The sequence below is a fragment of the Ailuropoda melanoleuca genome, chromosome 10, assembly GCF_002007445.2.
Source record: "Ailuropoda melanoleuca isolate Jingjing chromosome 10, ASM200744v2, whole genome shotgun sequence".
In the NCBI taxonomy this organism is placed as follows: domain Eukaryota; kingdom Metazoa; phylum Chordata; class Mammalia; order Carnivora; family Ursidae; genus Ailuropoda; species Ailuropoda melanoleuca.
In genome coordinates, this window is record NC_048227.1 from 97,259,050 (window position 1) to 97,276,840 (window position 17,791).

Below are 17,791 nucleotides of genomic sequence, written 5' to 3' on the forward strand. Positions count from 1 at the left end.
ATGGAAGTTTCTCACTTTTTCCTCCGACCAGAGGAGTGGTGTATTGGCATGTAGCCATGCTCTCACTCCATTCTCCATCTCAGTTCCATTTCCAAAAGGAGAACTTGAAGAACCTTACAAAAATGCATACAATAAAATAAGAGAAATAAAGATGAAAGTAGGCAAAGAATAGGCAACAGAAAATGAAATGATGAGATCAGCAGTAGAGTTGATACGATAGACATGTATTCAATTTTAATGTTCTTAGGATTCTACACAATTATGAAGAGGAAACACGGATTTTACTTTGATTTTTTCCAAGCCACAAATGCAAAAATATAATCACTTATTCATTTCACATTTTCTATTTAAAAGGTTAATCCATTCAATCTACTTCAAGAAAGCAGATTTTTCCCTTGCTCTCTTGAGAGATATTTTTCTCATGAATTGTCATTAATGGGAGGTGGGAGAGAACAAAAAATGAAGTGTAGATAAAGAGAAAGTAACACTCAACCAAAAAGTCCCTGATGGTCATCACATTCTGGTGACACAGAGACGGAAAGAGCCAATTAACCTCTGGAAGGAGGGTGTCTCTTTGTTTAATTTCCTATAAGCCTCTCTCTGTCTTCTTTTCTGAGCCAAACTAGCGGGCAATAGTCTTTCTTGTCCACAGGACTCAGAGGTCTGAGGTTACTACTCTCTCCTTTTTTTAGCATAAGCTTATTAGAAATGTGGTCATTGACCACATTAAACCACTTTGAAATAAATATAAGTGAAATATTTTTAAACTTTTATAGCAAAATGAGAAATCGCCTGTTCCCTCTTTCCCTAAACTAGTGGAGAACATAACACAAAATAACAAATTAGTATATGGTCTCTCTGTGTTAATGAGAGTATTATCACTGGCTTTGGCTTTGGTTCTTATTTTAGATCTCAATCTCTCTCTCTCTCTCTCTCTCTCTCTCACATACACACACACACAGGCTTGCCTGAAATATCAGAATTAAATGGACAATAAATGAGGATTTTAAGTAGGTAGTCATATGACCGCTTTGCTCACCTAACTAATACTTTATTTTCTCTATTAAAAGCGTGGATTTCTTTATGTGAGGTTGTATAGACATAAAATTCAGGGCAGGTGGAAGAAAAGTATCTTTCCAAGCACAGTGCTGGAATGGGCTCATTGAATCCTTACTGGATCAGATAACTTTCTACTTCGCTGGGATTCGCAAACAGGAAAAAAGAGAGAAAAACTCCATTTGGTAAAAACATGAAAGAGCAGAAAATTAGTCCAAAAAGAGGTGAAAGTCTTCTGCACATCCCAATTGGCTCTGTAGTGAATTCCTAGAGAAATTAGCGGAACAACGTGTAGGGGTTGACATGGTACAAAACTGACAAGCTGGATTCTAGAATATGTTCTTCCTCTTTTCAAGCTTCCTTGGTCATTATTTTTCTGGCCAGAGACAAGGCCATCACAATACAAAAATTAACTCAAAATAAAACAATAACAAAAGGATTGCAAAGCCCATTGGGTATACACAAGTAATTTATTCAGTATGGGTTCATTTAACATATGTTTGTCAAAATCAATGATGTTTTGGCAAGTGCTAATAATTGCAAAAATGACACCAAGAATGGGTCTGAAAATAAATAAGAATTCTTTTATAACCACAAAGAGAAGAAGGGCATTTACAAATAAAAAGCATATATGAAACCTGGGAGAATATTTGATCTGCCAGTTAAATGGGTTTCATAATGCCTCTTCCCCAACACAGCATCTGGAAGCTCCCTAAGATGGGTCAAATGCTGAAGGTCCTGAGAATATAATTTTTCAAAAATAATAATTGCATGGTAATATATTTGGATTTATATAGCAAATAAGCTACTCAATCACCTGGAACAGGTTTTTAAAAATACATACTAGGAAAATTTCAATGGGAATAATTTTTTTTGAAAAATAGCTTGAGACTCTACCTCGAGGAAAAGCCCCCATTCAGTGGGCACAGTAAAACCAGCCAAGGTCGGAAAGGCCCTATGAGTCCAGGAGAGACGTTCCAAGGACATGTCATATATCCCTCCATGTCACTTGCCCATTTTGTCACCAAACTCCTTCATGGAACAGTAAGAAGGAATAGGTACAAAGGATGGAAAGAGGCTTGTGTGTTAATATCTAGGGGCTCTACTTAGGTCCACTTAGGTAAACTGAGCACAAGGACGATCCTTCCTTTAACTCACCTCTTTGTCATGTTTGTTAACACTGCTTTGTATACTCCTATAACTTATAGTGTGACTCCGATTGTTCGTGTTAACTTTTCTGAGGCAACATTCATACCACTGCATCAGAACAGAACAGAATGAAAAACTCATGTTTGCTGGACTGCATGACCCCTTTTCTGATCAGACTGTCCCATTAGGTTAAAGCCGTTAGAGATACGTTGGAGGCAACTGGAATTCTCAAACCTTTGGTCTTGTATAATTCTCTTACACACATTTAGGAAATTGCCAAACCCTCTTTTATATGCTGCCGTGACTCAAAGTGTGAGTAATTGGGGTAAGAACACTGGCTATCTTTAGAGAAAGGATCTTTGGATAAATTGAGAAAAGTCAAACAGCTTTGTTCCTGTAAAATACCAGTTGAAACAGCTTTTGTAGATAATCACTGTTCCTCTTGTGATGTAGGACCCTAACCTGATTTTGTTTCACAAATATCTCGTTGTGGGGGAGAAAAAATTTTTTAACTGAAATAAACATACATCAATAAATATCTAGTGCCACGATGAGCCTAAAGAAAAGGTTAGAGGTGTTCTGAGTCATAAAACTGACAGTAAAGAACCTGATTATTTAACATAATACACTCTTAAAGATAAGATGTGAAATGTACGGTCAGCTGGGTGGGAAAGTGACTAATGAGTTGAACATGCTTTTGTGTCATGCAGATCTATTATCACTGGTGTAGCAAATAAGGGTTGTTGTTTTTTTCCTTCTTTGTAGGAGAAATTTATTTTTATAAATACCAACATTTTTTAAACTTCTTGAGCATCTAGGTCAGTTATTCTAAAATCCTTAAAGTCATAGCTTTAATTTTGCTTTTATTTGTTTGTTGTTGGACTTTGGAGGATCTTGTCTGAATCACTTTTTTTTGTTTGCCACAATTAGAGTCTTCACTAACATCAAATTGGTTTACCTCCTCAAGTTAAATGGCTTTATCTACCTTTTCCTTTTTAAATCTTTTCAAGAAATAAAACTTCAAATGCAATTCAAAAAACCCCAGATCTGACTTTCGGGCATTAATGCAACTTCTGTGATTTTGACAGACAAGATGGGGTATCAGAATTTTAGAGCTCAGATAAACAATTGGAGTCTGTTGACCCTGAGAGAGGTCATAAAGTTCTCCATTATAACTGCAGCTTCCTGGTGCTTATTGAAACCAAACAAACTTTCCTGAATACTGAATTAAGGCCCTAAAAAATGAGTCCATAATAATATTGCCTCCAACCAACAGCCATCTTGGGCTAAATGAGTTAGCTTCTTAATTTCATGTAACTGAAAAACACAGGCTAAAGTTTAAAGAGAATTGATTGCACCCTGTAAACAAAAAGTCCAAGGCTTCAGGTAGATATTCCTCTCTTGCTCTCTCAAATCCACATCCTCTGTGTTGGATCTCCTTTCAGACAGGCTTTTCCAACAACCTTACATTCTCTCCAGTTAATTATCTAAAAATAGTATACCCTTTCTCCAGAAGTCTCCCCCAAATCTTATTGGCTCTGGTTGAAACATGAGACCATCCCTCAACATTCATCATGGCCCCAATCACTTTACACTTTACACTTTGATGCCTTGAACTACTAACAGAGCCCACTACAAAGCCTACAGCCTAAAAGTGGAAAAGGAATGGTTCTCCAGAACGAAATTGAATACTGTTCCTAACCTTAAGGTAATAGATGTGGAAAGTCAAATACATCTGACAAGTGGACAGTACATTAGCAAGATATTCTTCTACCATCATCTGTAATTTATTAGTGTTGTCAGTATACCTGCTCATCACTTCTAAGTTCTAATTTCTGCGTCTTTGAAAACATACAATACTCCTAGATACTTACACAAGGGAAAGAAAAACATATTTTCATGCAAAGACTTAATTAATGTTCATAACAGCCCACTTTCAGTATCCAAAAACAAGCTGCAACTCAATTCCCATTAATAGATGAATGGATAAACAAGTCTGGCATATCCACACAATGATATCCATATCCATACTCAGTAATAATAATAATATCCATACTTAGTAATAAAAAAGAATGCATTATTGATACATGCAACAAGATGTGGATGAATCTCAAAATATTATGCAGAGTGAAAGACGCTAAACAGAAAGAATACTACTGAATGGTTCTATTTACATAAAATTCTAGAATATGAACATTAACCTATAATGACAGAAAGCAGATCAAGATCAGTGATTGCCTAGGGCTGGGGGTCAAGGCAGGGAAGGGAAGATGAAAGATTAAGGAGCTGCACAAGGAAACTCTGAGGGTGATGGATATGTTCATTATCTTGATCAAGAGTTGACATTTTTTGCTGTAAAGGGCAAGATAGTAAATATTTTAGGCATTGCAGGCCATATGGTCTCTATCACAACTACTCAACTCTGCCACTGCATCATCAAAACAGCTATCGATAAGAAGTAATTAAATGAATGTGAGTGTGTTCCAACCAAACAGGCAGGCCCCCAACCAAGTCCGCAGGCTGCAGTTTGCCAATTCCTGATCTTGATTAAGATGATTGTTTTGCAAGTGTGTACATATGTCAAAACTTATCAAATTGTACACTTTAATTATATGCCACTTATTGTATGTCAATTATGCCTCAATAAAGCTATTAAAAAATAAAAACAAAACAAACAGCCTTAGCTGCCTCATCATGGATTGGATAAAGTTCATCCTTCTTATGAGGGCATACAAATCCCTCCATGAACTGGCCTCCGTAGTCCTACCCAATCAGATTTATTGTCATTCTCTGATGCAATTTTACCTTTTGGCAGTGCCAAAACACACACATGATACCATTTCAACTCTATGCCTTTATTTAGGTATTCTATCTAGAATAAGCTACTCTTACCAATATGAGATTAAACTTGCACATTTGCAATTCCGGATACCTTTCTTCTTTCCTTATCTTACCCCTTCATTCCTTCTTTGTGCCACCATAATAGTGTGTGTGTGTGTGTGTGTGTACATGGATATGTTTATACATACATATAAACATACTTGCACTATTACATTAATATATATACATACACATTTTTGCATGGTTACACTTTCCATACTTTTGACTATATATATCTGAAATTTTTTTTACATGTTTAGAGTTAAAGTTAATTATCATTTATTTTATATTCATTTCATGAATATCAGTGGACTTGGATATATGACTGAGCACTCCCTGTGTCTATTACATCTATCACAGTGTCTGGCACATTAAAAAAAGACTTAATAAATCAGTATGTCAGCTGCTATTATGGCCATCTTACAGACTGTAAAACTGGTAGGTAGAGAAACTATTTAGCTCACAGACACGTGATTATGAATAGCCAATCTAGTATCAGAAAAGAGTTCTTCCATATCTAATCTCAAGTGCTTTCCACTAACCCTTGTAGTATTTTTTATTATTGGAATCTTATATATATTTCACATTGGTCTTTTTCTGACTTTGCCACCACTCCTCCCTTCACCTCCTAGATACACCAAAATGAAGACTGCCACCAACATCTACATTTTCAACCTGGCTCTAGCAGATGCCTTAGCAACCAGTACCCTCCCCTTCCAGAGTGTCAATTACCTAATGGGCACATGGCCATTTGGAACCATCCTCTGCAAGATTGTAATCTCCATAGATTACTATAATATGTTCACCAGCATCTTTACCCTCTGTACCATGAGTGTCGATCGCTACATCGCAGTCTGCCATCCCGTCAAGGCCCTGGATTTCCGTACTCCCCGCAATGCCAAAATTGTCAATGTCTGCAACTGGATCCTCTCTTCGGCCATAGGTTTGCCTGTAATGTTCATGGCAACAACAAAGTACAGGCATGGTAAGTTGCAGGCCTGAGGGATGAAGGGTTTATAGATTGACATGCTGGTGAAGTCATGACTGGTCCAACTTCTTAGTCAAATTGTAATTTTAGTGATTTTTTTCTAGCAAAATGCCTTTGAATGTTTTGTAATAGGAATTTTCCCGCAAATTTTAAGCACACTAAACATTTTAAAGAGAATATAATCTATTGTTTCCTGGTTTCTCTGCATTGACTTCATCAAAATGATGGGAAAATAAGAATATAGCTCCTGCAAGAGTGATTAGAACTTAAACCCCAGGGGCGCCTGGGTGGCACAGCGGTTAAGCGCCTGCCTTCGGCTCAGGGCGTGATCCCGGCATTATGGGATCGAGCCCCATATCAGGCTCCTCCACTATGAGCCTGCTACTTCCTCTCCCACTCCCCCTGCTCGTGTTCCCTCTCTCGCTGGCTGTCTCTATCTCTGTCGCATAAATAAATAAAATCTTTAAAAAAAAAAAAAAGAACTTAAACCCCAAAAAACATTAAGTTGTGTTAAAATTTCAAGTGGCTGACAACATGACAAATTTATTTTTCTAGTCCTCATATGAGAATGGTCAACCACCCATCAAAAAGTAGAATGAAAATATCCATTAGCTAGAACCGCCTATAGATTTTGGACGGTTATTTTATTTTTTATGTCAACATATACTCCATAGAGGATCTAGCTCACAGTGCAAGTTCCACAATTGTTGACTGAATGAAAGCTGACTGTGACCAAAATGGACAAAAAATGAGATATTTAGGGGGAAAAAAAATCTAAAAATAACTCTCCCTGAAAATCAACAAAGAGCTGTTTCTCCCTCAATTTCTTTAAATCTTCCCTTATTGGCTTCTCTTAATGGCTTTAAGTTAGTTCTGGTCAAAGCTATAATTAGATGTTGCTGCTAATTCTTCCTTATAATTATTGTTTTCCAGGTTCCATAGATTGTACACTCACATTCTCTCACCCAACCTGGTACTGGGAAAACCTGCTGAAAATCTGTGTTTTCATCTTTGCCTTCATCATGCCCGTCCTCATCATTACGGTGTGTTATGGACTGATGATCTTACGCCTCAAGAGTGTCCGTATGCTCTCTGGCTCCAAAGAAAAGGACAGGAATCTGCGAAGAATCACCAGGATGGTGCTGGTGGTGGTGGCTGTGTTCATTGTCTGCTGGACCCCCATTCACATTTATGTCATTATTAAAGCCTTGATTACAATCCCAGAAACTACATTCCAGACCGTTTCCTGGCACTTCTGCATTGCTCTAGGTTACACAAACAGCTGCCTGAACCCAGTCCTTTATGCATTTCTGGATGAAAACTTCAAACGATGCTTCAGAGAGTTCTGTATCCCAACTTCCTCCACCATTGAGCAACAAAACTCCACTAGAATCCGTCAGAACACTAGAGACCACCCCTCCACGGCCAATACAGTGGATAGGACTAACCATCAGGTATGCAGCTTCTAGAATCGGGTATACTTACTGGGGGTTACATAAAAATTATAGAGTTTGTACTAATCCAAATTTCTAATCCATTAGAAGTGAGTCAGTAACTAAGGGATGGAGGTTCCCCTCCATGAGGACTGAGGGAGGAGAAGAGCAAATTACGGTCATTGTGACAGAGAGGTATTTTACATTATATAAACAGCTCTATGTACTTGTATGTATTTATTTAGCTATAGAGATACACCAATTAGAAATCCATAAAGTTGCTAAAAGTCAGTATCTTCACAGCTGTTGCTTCTATGCAAAATTAATGATGTTAACACATTGTGGAAGTGATGCTGTTCTAGAATTCTTCTCACTTTCCCCAATGTTCATGTTTCATGCATATCATTCCAATATGCCTGTCACTTCTCAAAAGTCAGCCCTGTTCTGGTTCTGTAGTTAAAGAGAAAGGGTCATCACTTCACTCACTGTGGTGATGGGTGCCAGATGTTCCCAGCAAATCAGTGTCACAGCAAAGGAGAAAAGAGAAAGAAAGAAAGAAAGAAAGAAAGAAAGAAAGAAAGAAAGAAAGAAAGAGAAAGAAAGAAAGAAAGAAAGAAAGGAAGGAAGGAAGGAAGGAAGGAAGGAAGGAAGGAAGGAAGAAAGAGAGAGAAAGAAAGAAAGAAAAAAAGAAAGAAAGAAAAGAAAGAAAGAAAGAAAGAAAGAAAGAAAGAAAGAAAGAAAAAGAAAGAAAGAAAGAAAGGAAATAGCCAGCCCTAACTTGTTCAGCCATTGCTTTGTCAATTTTTATACCTGAACTCTAGAGGAAACATCAAACATATTACTTAATTATTAGAACTACCTTACTTTTTTAACAGTCATTATACCAGTCGGGGTTAATATGGTGAGGAGTGACTATTTTTTGGAAGATAGATTGCTATGCGCAGAGTACAGAGGGCAGCCTGCATGGACGAGTCAAGGTTTATACACAGTACTAGAATCACATGAGAATCAGAAAAGAGAAAAATTTTTTTCTAAGTTAACATGACCTTGATAAGCCACATGTGCAAAATTTGGAATCTGACCTAGAAGGTAAATCAAACATACCACTTAACTCTTAATATTAATTTAAATAAGTAAATTTTCAAATAATAGGGTCAGCATCCAAAAATCGCAGCCTCCATAATTTTATAACACAGAACTGAAATTCGAACTTCCAGTGAAGTAAATCCTTGAGTCAGAACCTGGTCGGAAGCCAGGACTGTGAGAACAGATGCCTCCATAAAAAAGACGAGCAAGTCTAATTGAGGAGGCAGACGGAAAGCCTTACAGTACAGAGTGGCTGCTTCCTCTTCATTTTCTTTTCCCCAGGCCCCACTCTATCTCCCCCACCACCACTACCGGCCCCAGCCCAGACCCACCCAGGCTCACCCTTTCCTACTGACAACAGGCCTAGCTTAAGGAGGCCCACGTGGTCTGCCATAGGGGGCGCTAATGCTCACACCTCTGATATTAAATAATGCTGAAAGGAACACTGGGACTTGGGCCCTCTAGGCCGTAGAAGGTAATGATGGCCAACCCGCTACCAACCAAAGGGAAATTACTAATTTACTTTGTGTCACTTCTAATTCCATTTCAGACTGAGTAAAAGACAGAAATCTTTTTCTCCTCTGCTTCTTTTCTCTATGTTTTTTCCACATCGAGAAGTCTAAACCTGCTTCCTCTACGACCCAGCTCTCCCTCTCAGCTGCTATTAAAAGCTTGTGGGTAACTTAAAGAGGGTAGGGATTCAGATAGATTTTCCCTGACCTGAGGATAATATATTGCAGAATGCAATTTAAAACTCTCAATCCTAAACCAAGGTTAACACATTTTGCCTTGGAACAAAGTACCTCTGTTGGCGCACAGGGATGGAGCACGCTATAAAGTATTGATTCTTGCTCGGTTGGGGCCTGCCCCACCTTCCTTCTCTTGCAGGTATGCTGGGGTGGGGCTGTGGGTAGCCTTACCCTGGGCCACTTCCCTGGGGCCTCTTGTCACGTCTGCTTCTCCCAGTGCCCTTCCCTCACCTGCTCTCCTGAAAACACAGCTCCCAACCTGCCTGGCAGAGAGCTTTTCCTGAGTTCCGTCTGATTGTCCTTCAGTTGCCCTGACCCTGCTCTTGACTCCCGTCCAGACCCAGCACTTTCACATTAGTGTGGTTCCTGCAGAGCCAGAGAGAGGAGAAAGGAAGCTAATTGAGGAAGCTCTGTTCTAAGTAACTAAAAGGTTTGCTTTAGAAATACATCCAATTAGGGCTTATCTTCATTGCAGCCTCTATGAAGCAACATCAGTGTCAGATAACAGCAGAAACACATTAGCCCTGGAATTGGCTGCTTTCCCAAAATGCCCAGCTGGGAGGGCTGGACAGAGAAGAGCGGCTGCCAGGAAAAGAGGAAAAGACACATTTGAAAATTAAGATAAATCAAAGATCTGTTTCACTCATCTCCACTGATGTGTCATTGTTAGAATCTAGGCGGTTACACACAGACATCTGGAACCATACAGAAGCCTTTGGTGATAGTTTCAATAATATATCAAAATAATGAAATTATTTGAAGGAAAAATCAGAGACTTTATGGCCGTGTCTATAGAACATAGTTGGTTAGTCAGACAAATTCAGAATCTGTTAGACAGGTTTTGGGGTTTTTTGTTTGTTCGTTTGTGTTTTTGTTTTGACACCAGGAGCCATTATGTTGCGAAGCAAAGCTAATTGGATTTGCATGAACTTTTTGACTGCTTGTTTGGAGTTGGTGCTGTCGTAGATGTTTATGTCCCGCCTACGTATTTGTATTTTCTCCAAGACATAGATTTTACTCTATGTGTCACGTTTCAAGCACATTAGTCAACTTCATATTCTGCAGATCAGAGATCCAATATCAAACCTTCCCAGGGTGTCTGTATTCTGACAACTGTACACTGAGACCATGTCCCTACAGCGCAAAATGAAGAGTTGGCAGTTATCAAGGTAATTTGATAAGCCGTATGAGAAAATTCTGTGTCCCAAATAAACTTTGCATCATATTTACATAGTTAAGGGCTACTCGATCAGCTTTTGCATAACAAATCAGTCCAATACATAGTGGCTTAAAGCAACCATTTATGTAGTTCGTGCTTCTATGGATCAGTAGTTTGAGCGGGGCTGGGCTAGAATGTTCTTCCGGTCTTAGCCGGGTGCACGCAAGGGGCAGCAGCAGCTAGCAGAACTGACGTCAGCTAGCTGATCTGGGATGAGCCCTGCAAGAGTGTCAAGCTTCAATGGGTCCTCATCTTCCAGCACGTTAGCCCCCGCTGACCTCATGGTGGTCCCCGGTCCTAGGTTCAAGAGGTGGCAAACAGACCTTACCTCTTGATGGTAGGAGCTGCAGTTACGTGGCAAAGGGGTGTGGATATAGGGAGGGAAATCTTTGTGGACCCTTTGGCCAACTATCTACAGTAGGCCCATGCTGCCCTGGACAGGCATAACTTCCTGAGGGCATGAACCATATTGCCTTGCTCCTTCTTCTTCCTCCAGCAGCTACCTAAAACAGTGTCTGACACATTTAAAAAGTACTCCAAAAATATCTGTTGAATGAATGAATGATCAGAAAGCTCATGATATTTCAGAAGATATGGAGGGCGGTAAGAATGACCCCTTTCCTAGGCAACTGATTGACAACCTCAATGCTTGCATGACACTCTGATGTTATTCCAGGCTCACCCTTCAGTAACTGGAAAACATTCACAGGAGGGTTTCTTCGTTTTCTTTTCTCTAGTCGTCTGATCAAAAGTTCTACTTTCCGAAGAAAAAATTGTTACATTTGTGCTTGTCTTTTAATTTTATTTTTCACAAGTGCTATTGATGAGCCGACCAAGAGCTGGATTCAGTGTCCTAAAGAGGTCTTGCCTTGGCTATGTATAAAAAAATAAAAATAAAAGATGTCCTCATGTCCTTTTGTGCATTCCAGGGCTCAGCCTCCTGCTCCAGGTGCAGGACCCCATGCTTGATTTATGTTCAGCACATTGTCTTTATGGCTTCTAGATTTTTATTAAGTAGACTTAGGCATAGACATTCATTTTCCATCTGCTCTCCGTGCAATTTAATTTCTCTGTATGTGTACCACACAACCACTGTGACTGGACTTCACCTTGCTTCAGAGCACTTCCCCATTTGCGCAGATCAGTTCAGATCAGCTCAGACCTGAGATGCTGGCCACGCCAACCTGCCTTCACTGCTTGGTTTCCCACCGTGATTGCATTCCATAATGCATTTTCTGTTGTGATATCTGGACTATGTCCTTTAATGTTTATATGGGAAAAGAAATAACTCTATTAGACCAGTTGGATTATTATTTAAGAGTTTGTATTAACCATAACCATCATAATAATATGATATCACAGCATACAGATTAAAAAGTGCTTTTGTGTGCACTATCACCTTGGCTTCCTACAACAGCCCTGATGGGTAAACATGAAAAACTAAATGCTCAGGGAGGCTCAACGATTATAAAGATAAAGCCACCAGTAAACGGCAGAACCCAGACAAACATCTGGGCTTCTAATATTAATCCAAAGCTTTTGTCTGCTTTCCTACACAATGCCACTTTGTGCTCAAATATTATTACGTGGTCTCAGCCAGAGATTCTCAAACCTTATTATAAGTTCTGAGAAACTCCTCTAAGAAATTCTGGTTCACTGAGTCAAGGTCAAGGTAGGGTCCAAGTATCTGCACTTTGAATAAAACATGAAACTGAAAACTGATTTAAATTGTAACTTTATCCAAATGCTATTAAAGTTACTGTTTTGTCTAGCCTGGCTACCATCTTAGTCAAGCTGATTAGTAAGAATTTTTTCACCAAATGAGTCTGTGTTTAGCAAAATAATGTAGCTATAATTGGACAAAGCCTTCACTTTCTATCAGTGAGTATTATAGGATATACTGATATAACATTGATAAAGCTAATATTATGGTACTTCCTGCCACCTTCTCATTAATATGACAAGTCCAGCCCTAAGCCCTCCGGTTACCATTTTTAAAGCATTTTCCTAACATTTTAATCCAAGTAGCATGTCAAGAAATCAGGAGATGCTTTGCAATCGTATTAACTACAAAGCTATATTATCCCCAGCTAAACTAAAAGCAGAAGCCTAGTTTTTTTTAAACCAACCACATCACTCTCAAAAACTAGACCTTGATTTTTTTTATAAAACATCTGTGGAGAGATAATTTGAGAAGGAAAAGCATTTCAATTCCATCACAAAAGGCCCAAATGAGAATAGCTCACAAAATTACAGAGCTTGACCACATTAGTGCATATTTTGTGAATAAAACCAAAATGGCTATTCTTTCAATTGTAGGATTTAAAAAGAAAATGGATCCAGTTACGAGTGTGTGTGTGCATGCACGTCTGAGCGCATGCGCATGATTTTGGTACGCTTCTTTACGTATGTGTAGCTCAAGGGTGTATTTAGATTTAAAATGAATAATATCTTTAATAAATAAGAATGTCATGTTTCGGGGCGCCTGGGTGGCACAGCGGTTAAGCGTCTGCCTTCGGCTCAGGGCGTGATCCTGGCGTTATGGGATCGAGCCCCACATCAGGCTCCTCTGCTATGAGCCTGCTTCTTCCTCTCCCACTCCCCCTGCTTGTGTTCCCTCTCTCGCTGACTGTCTCTATCTCTGTCGAATAAATAAATAAAATCTTAAAAAAAAAAAAGAATTAAAAAAAAAAAAAAAGAATGTCATGTTTCTATAACTTGGCCATAATCCGGGAGGAGAAAATATTGTTTAATTGAAAATATGTTTATTTGCAGAAAATATTTGGCTTTAAGTCTATTAGAAATAACACTGACTGGACCAGTTTGTGTCCAGTATCTCTTATTTAGTCCTATGAGGGATGGATCATTATCTCTACAGTTGAAGAAACCAATGTGTACAGAATTCGCCTGCCCGAGGTTATAGTTACGAAAAGAGCTGAGGAATGATTGCAGTTGAATTTTATTTTAATCTATGTGCCCTACTGCTCCACCAGCCTGGTTGTCATTCTTCTCAATGGTAGTTCTCAGAACTAAATTGTAGTATTTACATACTAACAATTCAAATGCCATAAGGTCTTTATGTAGGCTTGTTTAGATATATTCATAGCTATCTGTGTGTCTGTGTATAAAGATAAACAACCAAATAGATTAATGAATAGCTTGGGGAATTAGAAATTTAACAATGAGGATTTCGGTTATCATTATATGAGTTCAAATTATTTGAACTAAAATCTTTCGCCGTCATAAAGGTCATATTGATTCTCACTGAATGATACCATTTGCTTTTCCACAAGTCAGAATTTTTCATTCATGTCAGAGAGGATCACTTAGTATTTTCATAAATCATGTTTATCCTACTAGAGAAGGCAGCTTGGTGGTTGGTGGTGCCAGAGGAGACCAGGACGGGGAGTCAGGTGAATGTTCCAGTGGTCATGCTCTGCCTGTTCAACTTGTGATGGAACAAATCCTTTCATCTTATGCTATCTCAGTTTTCTCAACTCGTGCATAAGATGGTTGAACCAGAAGATTATTCTGTATATCAGAACAATACAGTGAACCTTGATGCATGAATTAGCTAGCGTTCTTCCTGAATGAATACTCTCATCTTTCAGGGAGGTTAAGTTTTAAAGACTAGATTAACTAATATAATTACTGCAGCATTTTCCTGGGCTTGTTGTTTCAATTGATGTAACTAACTGATAAAATACAGCAACATATTTATCTTTAAAAAACTAAATTTAAATGAGATGTTACTTATTTGGCTGACCTCAAGTGATGAATTTCTATTTCATAATCATTTATCATGGAAAATTTAGTGTTTTGAAACATGTCAATCTTTAGTTGCTATCTATATTTATAGCTTGGAAGCTAAATATGAAAGGTGGAAATTTTGCTCTCTTAACTTTCTACAACACATTTATTCTTCCTTCTAACTCTATGAATTTGAAATGCAGTTACATAGTATTTTTTTGCTTTTGCATTTTTTTCTTCATACCAACAAACTGAATGAAGATGACCTATCACAAACCGGTCATTAACTTTGGAATGTCATTCTGATTGTTGTATCTTTTGGTAGGTTGCAATAAATATTTGCAAATTGTGACAATTTTACAAATGACAAAATTATTTTGGGGGTTACATTATAAGAACTGCAAGTTTCTAGAATAAAACATGTCTTAATTTTTCTTTTCTAATTATTATTTGCATGGAAATCAAGAACTTGGGGTCACAACTTTGTTGTCCTTCTCCCTTTACACTAAGGAATTTCTTACTTATATAATGGATTTCCTGGCATTGAAATGAGTAGAAAGTGGATAAGAGGAGGCTACTAATAGGATTTATTTTGAATGCTAAATAATTGTAATGGTACTTTTTCAAAATATGAATGGTTTTCATGATACATATCCAGAAGATTATAATGGCAGCTCTCAAGATGTCATATGAGTTTGATCTTCTGCATTACCAGTGATGTATGCTGAAGGAATGAATACCCATAAATATTAACCATACCTGGGTGGGAGGTGAGTTTAAATATAATTTAATATTTATGGCTTTATTGCTTGTGAATCAAAGAAGATGAACTACTTTTTCTTTCCATAACAACTGAACTTACTAGAAACACATGCAAATAAATAACTAGCCTGATAAATTACCTCCCTATAATTATCAAATATTAAATAAATATAAGCTGAAAGTTTCGTTGTGATTTAAACTAATGGCTCTCTCAGTCCACAAATGAATACAGAGAAAAATAATTAATGTCATTTGTCTATAAAGCATTGTATTTATAAGGAAAGAAGGAAGGAAGAAGGGAAGAAAGGGAGGGAGAGAGAGAAAAAGAGTACATTTCGTGTTTGAAATCAGCCACATTCTTCCTACTATTTTGTTTTCCACACAGATACCAGGAATCCCAGGGATACCAGAAATCTAGGAAATCTATTGAGCCCTACCTAGTTGTTTCCCTTTTTTTCTACCCACGTTATCAAATCTTCATAAAGGTCAAAAGAGATAAAGATTGAGATGATCCAGAATCCCAAAATGGTATGCCTAAGTCCCTAAGGCATGACAAATGCATAAATTTTTCTTATTGTGATATTTACCATTAAGACATCTGATAGAAAGGCAAAAAAGTAAAGGCTATGGAAAATGACATTGAGAAATAAGAAAATTTTACTCAAGAAAAGCCAAATTATTTTTTAAAAATCCTTAAAAAAGCAGTGAGTAGGGAACGTAGAAGGGAATGTGGTCACTATATATTTGACAATACGATCACTTATTTAGTCCATCCTATAATTTACCGGTTTAGCAAGAATATTTCACTCTTACTGTTCTTTCTTCTCTATCATGTTGCCAAATTGTCTTTATAGTCAAAAATCCCCAAACAAAATTGTACATGGGTTCATTCAAATTCAAAACATCAACTTAAAAAATGTTTTCTTTGAGATACCCTTGGGAAATAGAAGAGATACATGTCACTCCTAGAACCTTACCATGCTGCAGATAGATGGAGGCTTGCAGTGTGGCTACTATGTACTTTAACAACTGAGAATTTTCCCGGTTATTTCAGAAATTCAGTCGGACAAGTAGACTCTCAAATGACTACACTATAAGTAAATATCAACACCTAAATCCCATTAATGCAATTGGATTTATCAAGCATATGCAAAAGATTCACAGGTCTTAGGGGATTGGAACTGGAAAAAAAACACTAGAGATCATCCAATCCAAACTGCCTTATCCTACAAATGAGGAGTATAGTCCAGATACGTACTTTTTAAATTTTGTGATTTTTTTTTCCTAAATATAAAAGACAATAGTGAGAATTTTTTCAAATAGAGTTTAGGAGAACTTTTATGACTAAAGAAAAAGTCAGGTAATTATGTATTATACATACTCTGGTGTATGTAAATTTATTTAAAAATTTCAGCGGGTAAGGGACATTTTATAATTAGATAAGAATAGCAGATATAATATAAGATCCTGAAAGTTTAGGTGGTGCATTTATTTATCCAGAGTCTACCACTGACCAGCTGAATGCTCCTGGCTAAGTTTCTGGAACTCTCCAGTTCCATTGGCTGCATCTGTGAGAATGGTGATAATTGTAGTAGTTAGCACTTAGTTTAGACTTCAATGTGATGCATCTTAGTCCACATACCTTGCCAGGCAACTGGCTAGCATTATTATTCCAAGCCACTCAATGAGGCTTTACACTTTTCATCTCCTTCTTCTCTTTTCCCCAAGAAACTGAATTACAGTTCTTGTAAAGAAAATTTAAAAGGAATAAAATAATGGTACCAAAAGGAATCATAAGGTTGTTCTTGACAAGGGTTCTCAGCTTGGCACTGGTGACATTTTGAGCCAGCTAATTCTTGTTGTGGGGGAATGTGCATTGCAATGTTTAGCAACGTGCCTGTCCTCTTTCCATTAGATGCAAGCAGTACCCACTCACCCCTAGTTGTGCCAGCTTAAATATCTCTAGACGTTGCCAAATGTCCCCTGGGGTGGGGTGGCAGGGCTATAGCGAGGAGAGGGGAGAATGAGTTGAGAACAATTGATCTAACCTGACAACCGCATTTAATTCATGAAGAAATTAGTTGTGATGTCTTTAAAGTACTGCCCCAAAATAGGAGCTAGACCCCAGGTGTCCTGAGAGACACCACACTGATTTCACAAAAGAAAGCTTCCTTCTGCACTAACATTGCAAAGATTAAGACTCAGTATTAATGGAAGACAAGAGGAAAGCATGGTTCTTCAATCTCTATTTTATTTAAAGCTTCTTTTTCTGAGAAAAGTTCTTCAGTCTAAAACATTATTAAGAAAGAATTAAAGGCCAGTAAGGGTGAAGATATTGTTAAAAGATAATGGGAGGCTCAGAATGAGGTCAAGTCTCCTGGATATTGTGAAACATTAAGAGAACTTGTAAATGAAACACAATTATGAAACATAAATCATAACCTCAGAAGCAAAGAAAAATGGGAGACATTCCTGGAAAACTGGGGGCTGGGGGGAAACAGAGTCACAGTTTAAATGGCAACTTTGAAGCAACTAAAAACCTCACTGAATACTTAGCTTTGCACTACTTATTTTTAGGACCTAGAACAAATTATTAAAATATATTTGAAACCATTTAGAAAAGAAGCAATAACCTCTAGGAGGCAAGATAAGCTAAGAATCTCGATTTCTTAGAGGACAGGGAAATCAAGTAAACACAGTATCAATAGTGTTTTTTGCA

At 37.8% G+C, this 17,791-nt stretch overlaps 1 protein-coding gene across 2 annotated transcripts in view; it reads left to right on the forward strand.

Annotated features, from left to right (window-relative positions):
• The window catches only part of OPRM1 (opioid receptor mu 1), a 70,574-nt gene that overhangs the window by 42,877 nt on the left and 9,906 nt on the right, over nt 1-17,791 (forward strand). The window contains exons 2-3 of one of the 2 annotated variants that reach the window (XM_034669349.1): nt 5,718-6,070; nt 7,007-7,527. In XM_034669349.1, the coding sequence (XP_034525240.1) occupies nt 5,718-6,070; nt 7,007-7,527 (874 nt within the window). Of the gene's footprint in view, nt 1-5,717; nt 6,071-7,006; nt 7,528-17,791 lie in introns of those variants that run through there. The other variant, XM_034669350.1, reaches the window with a different exon arrangement.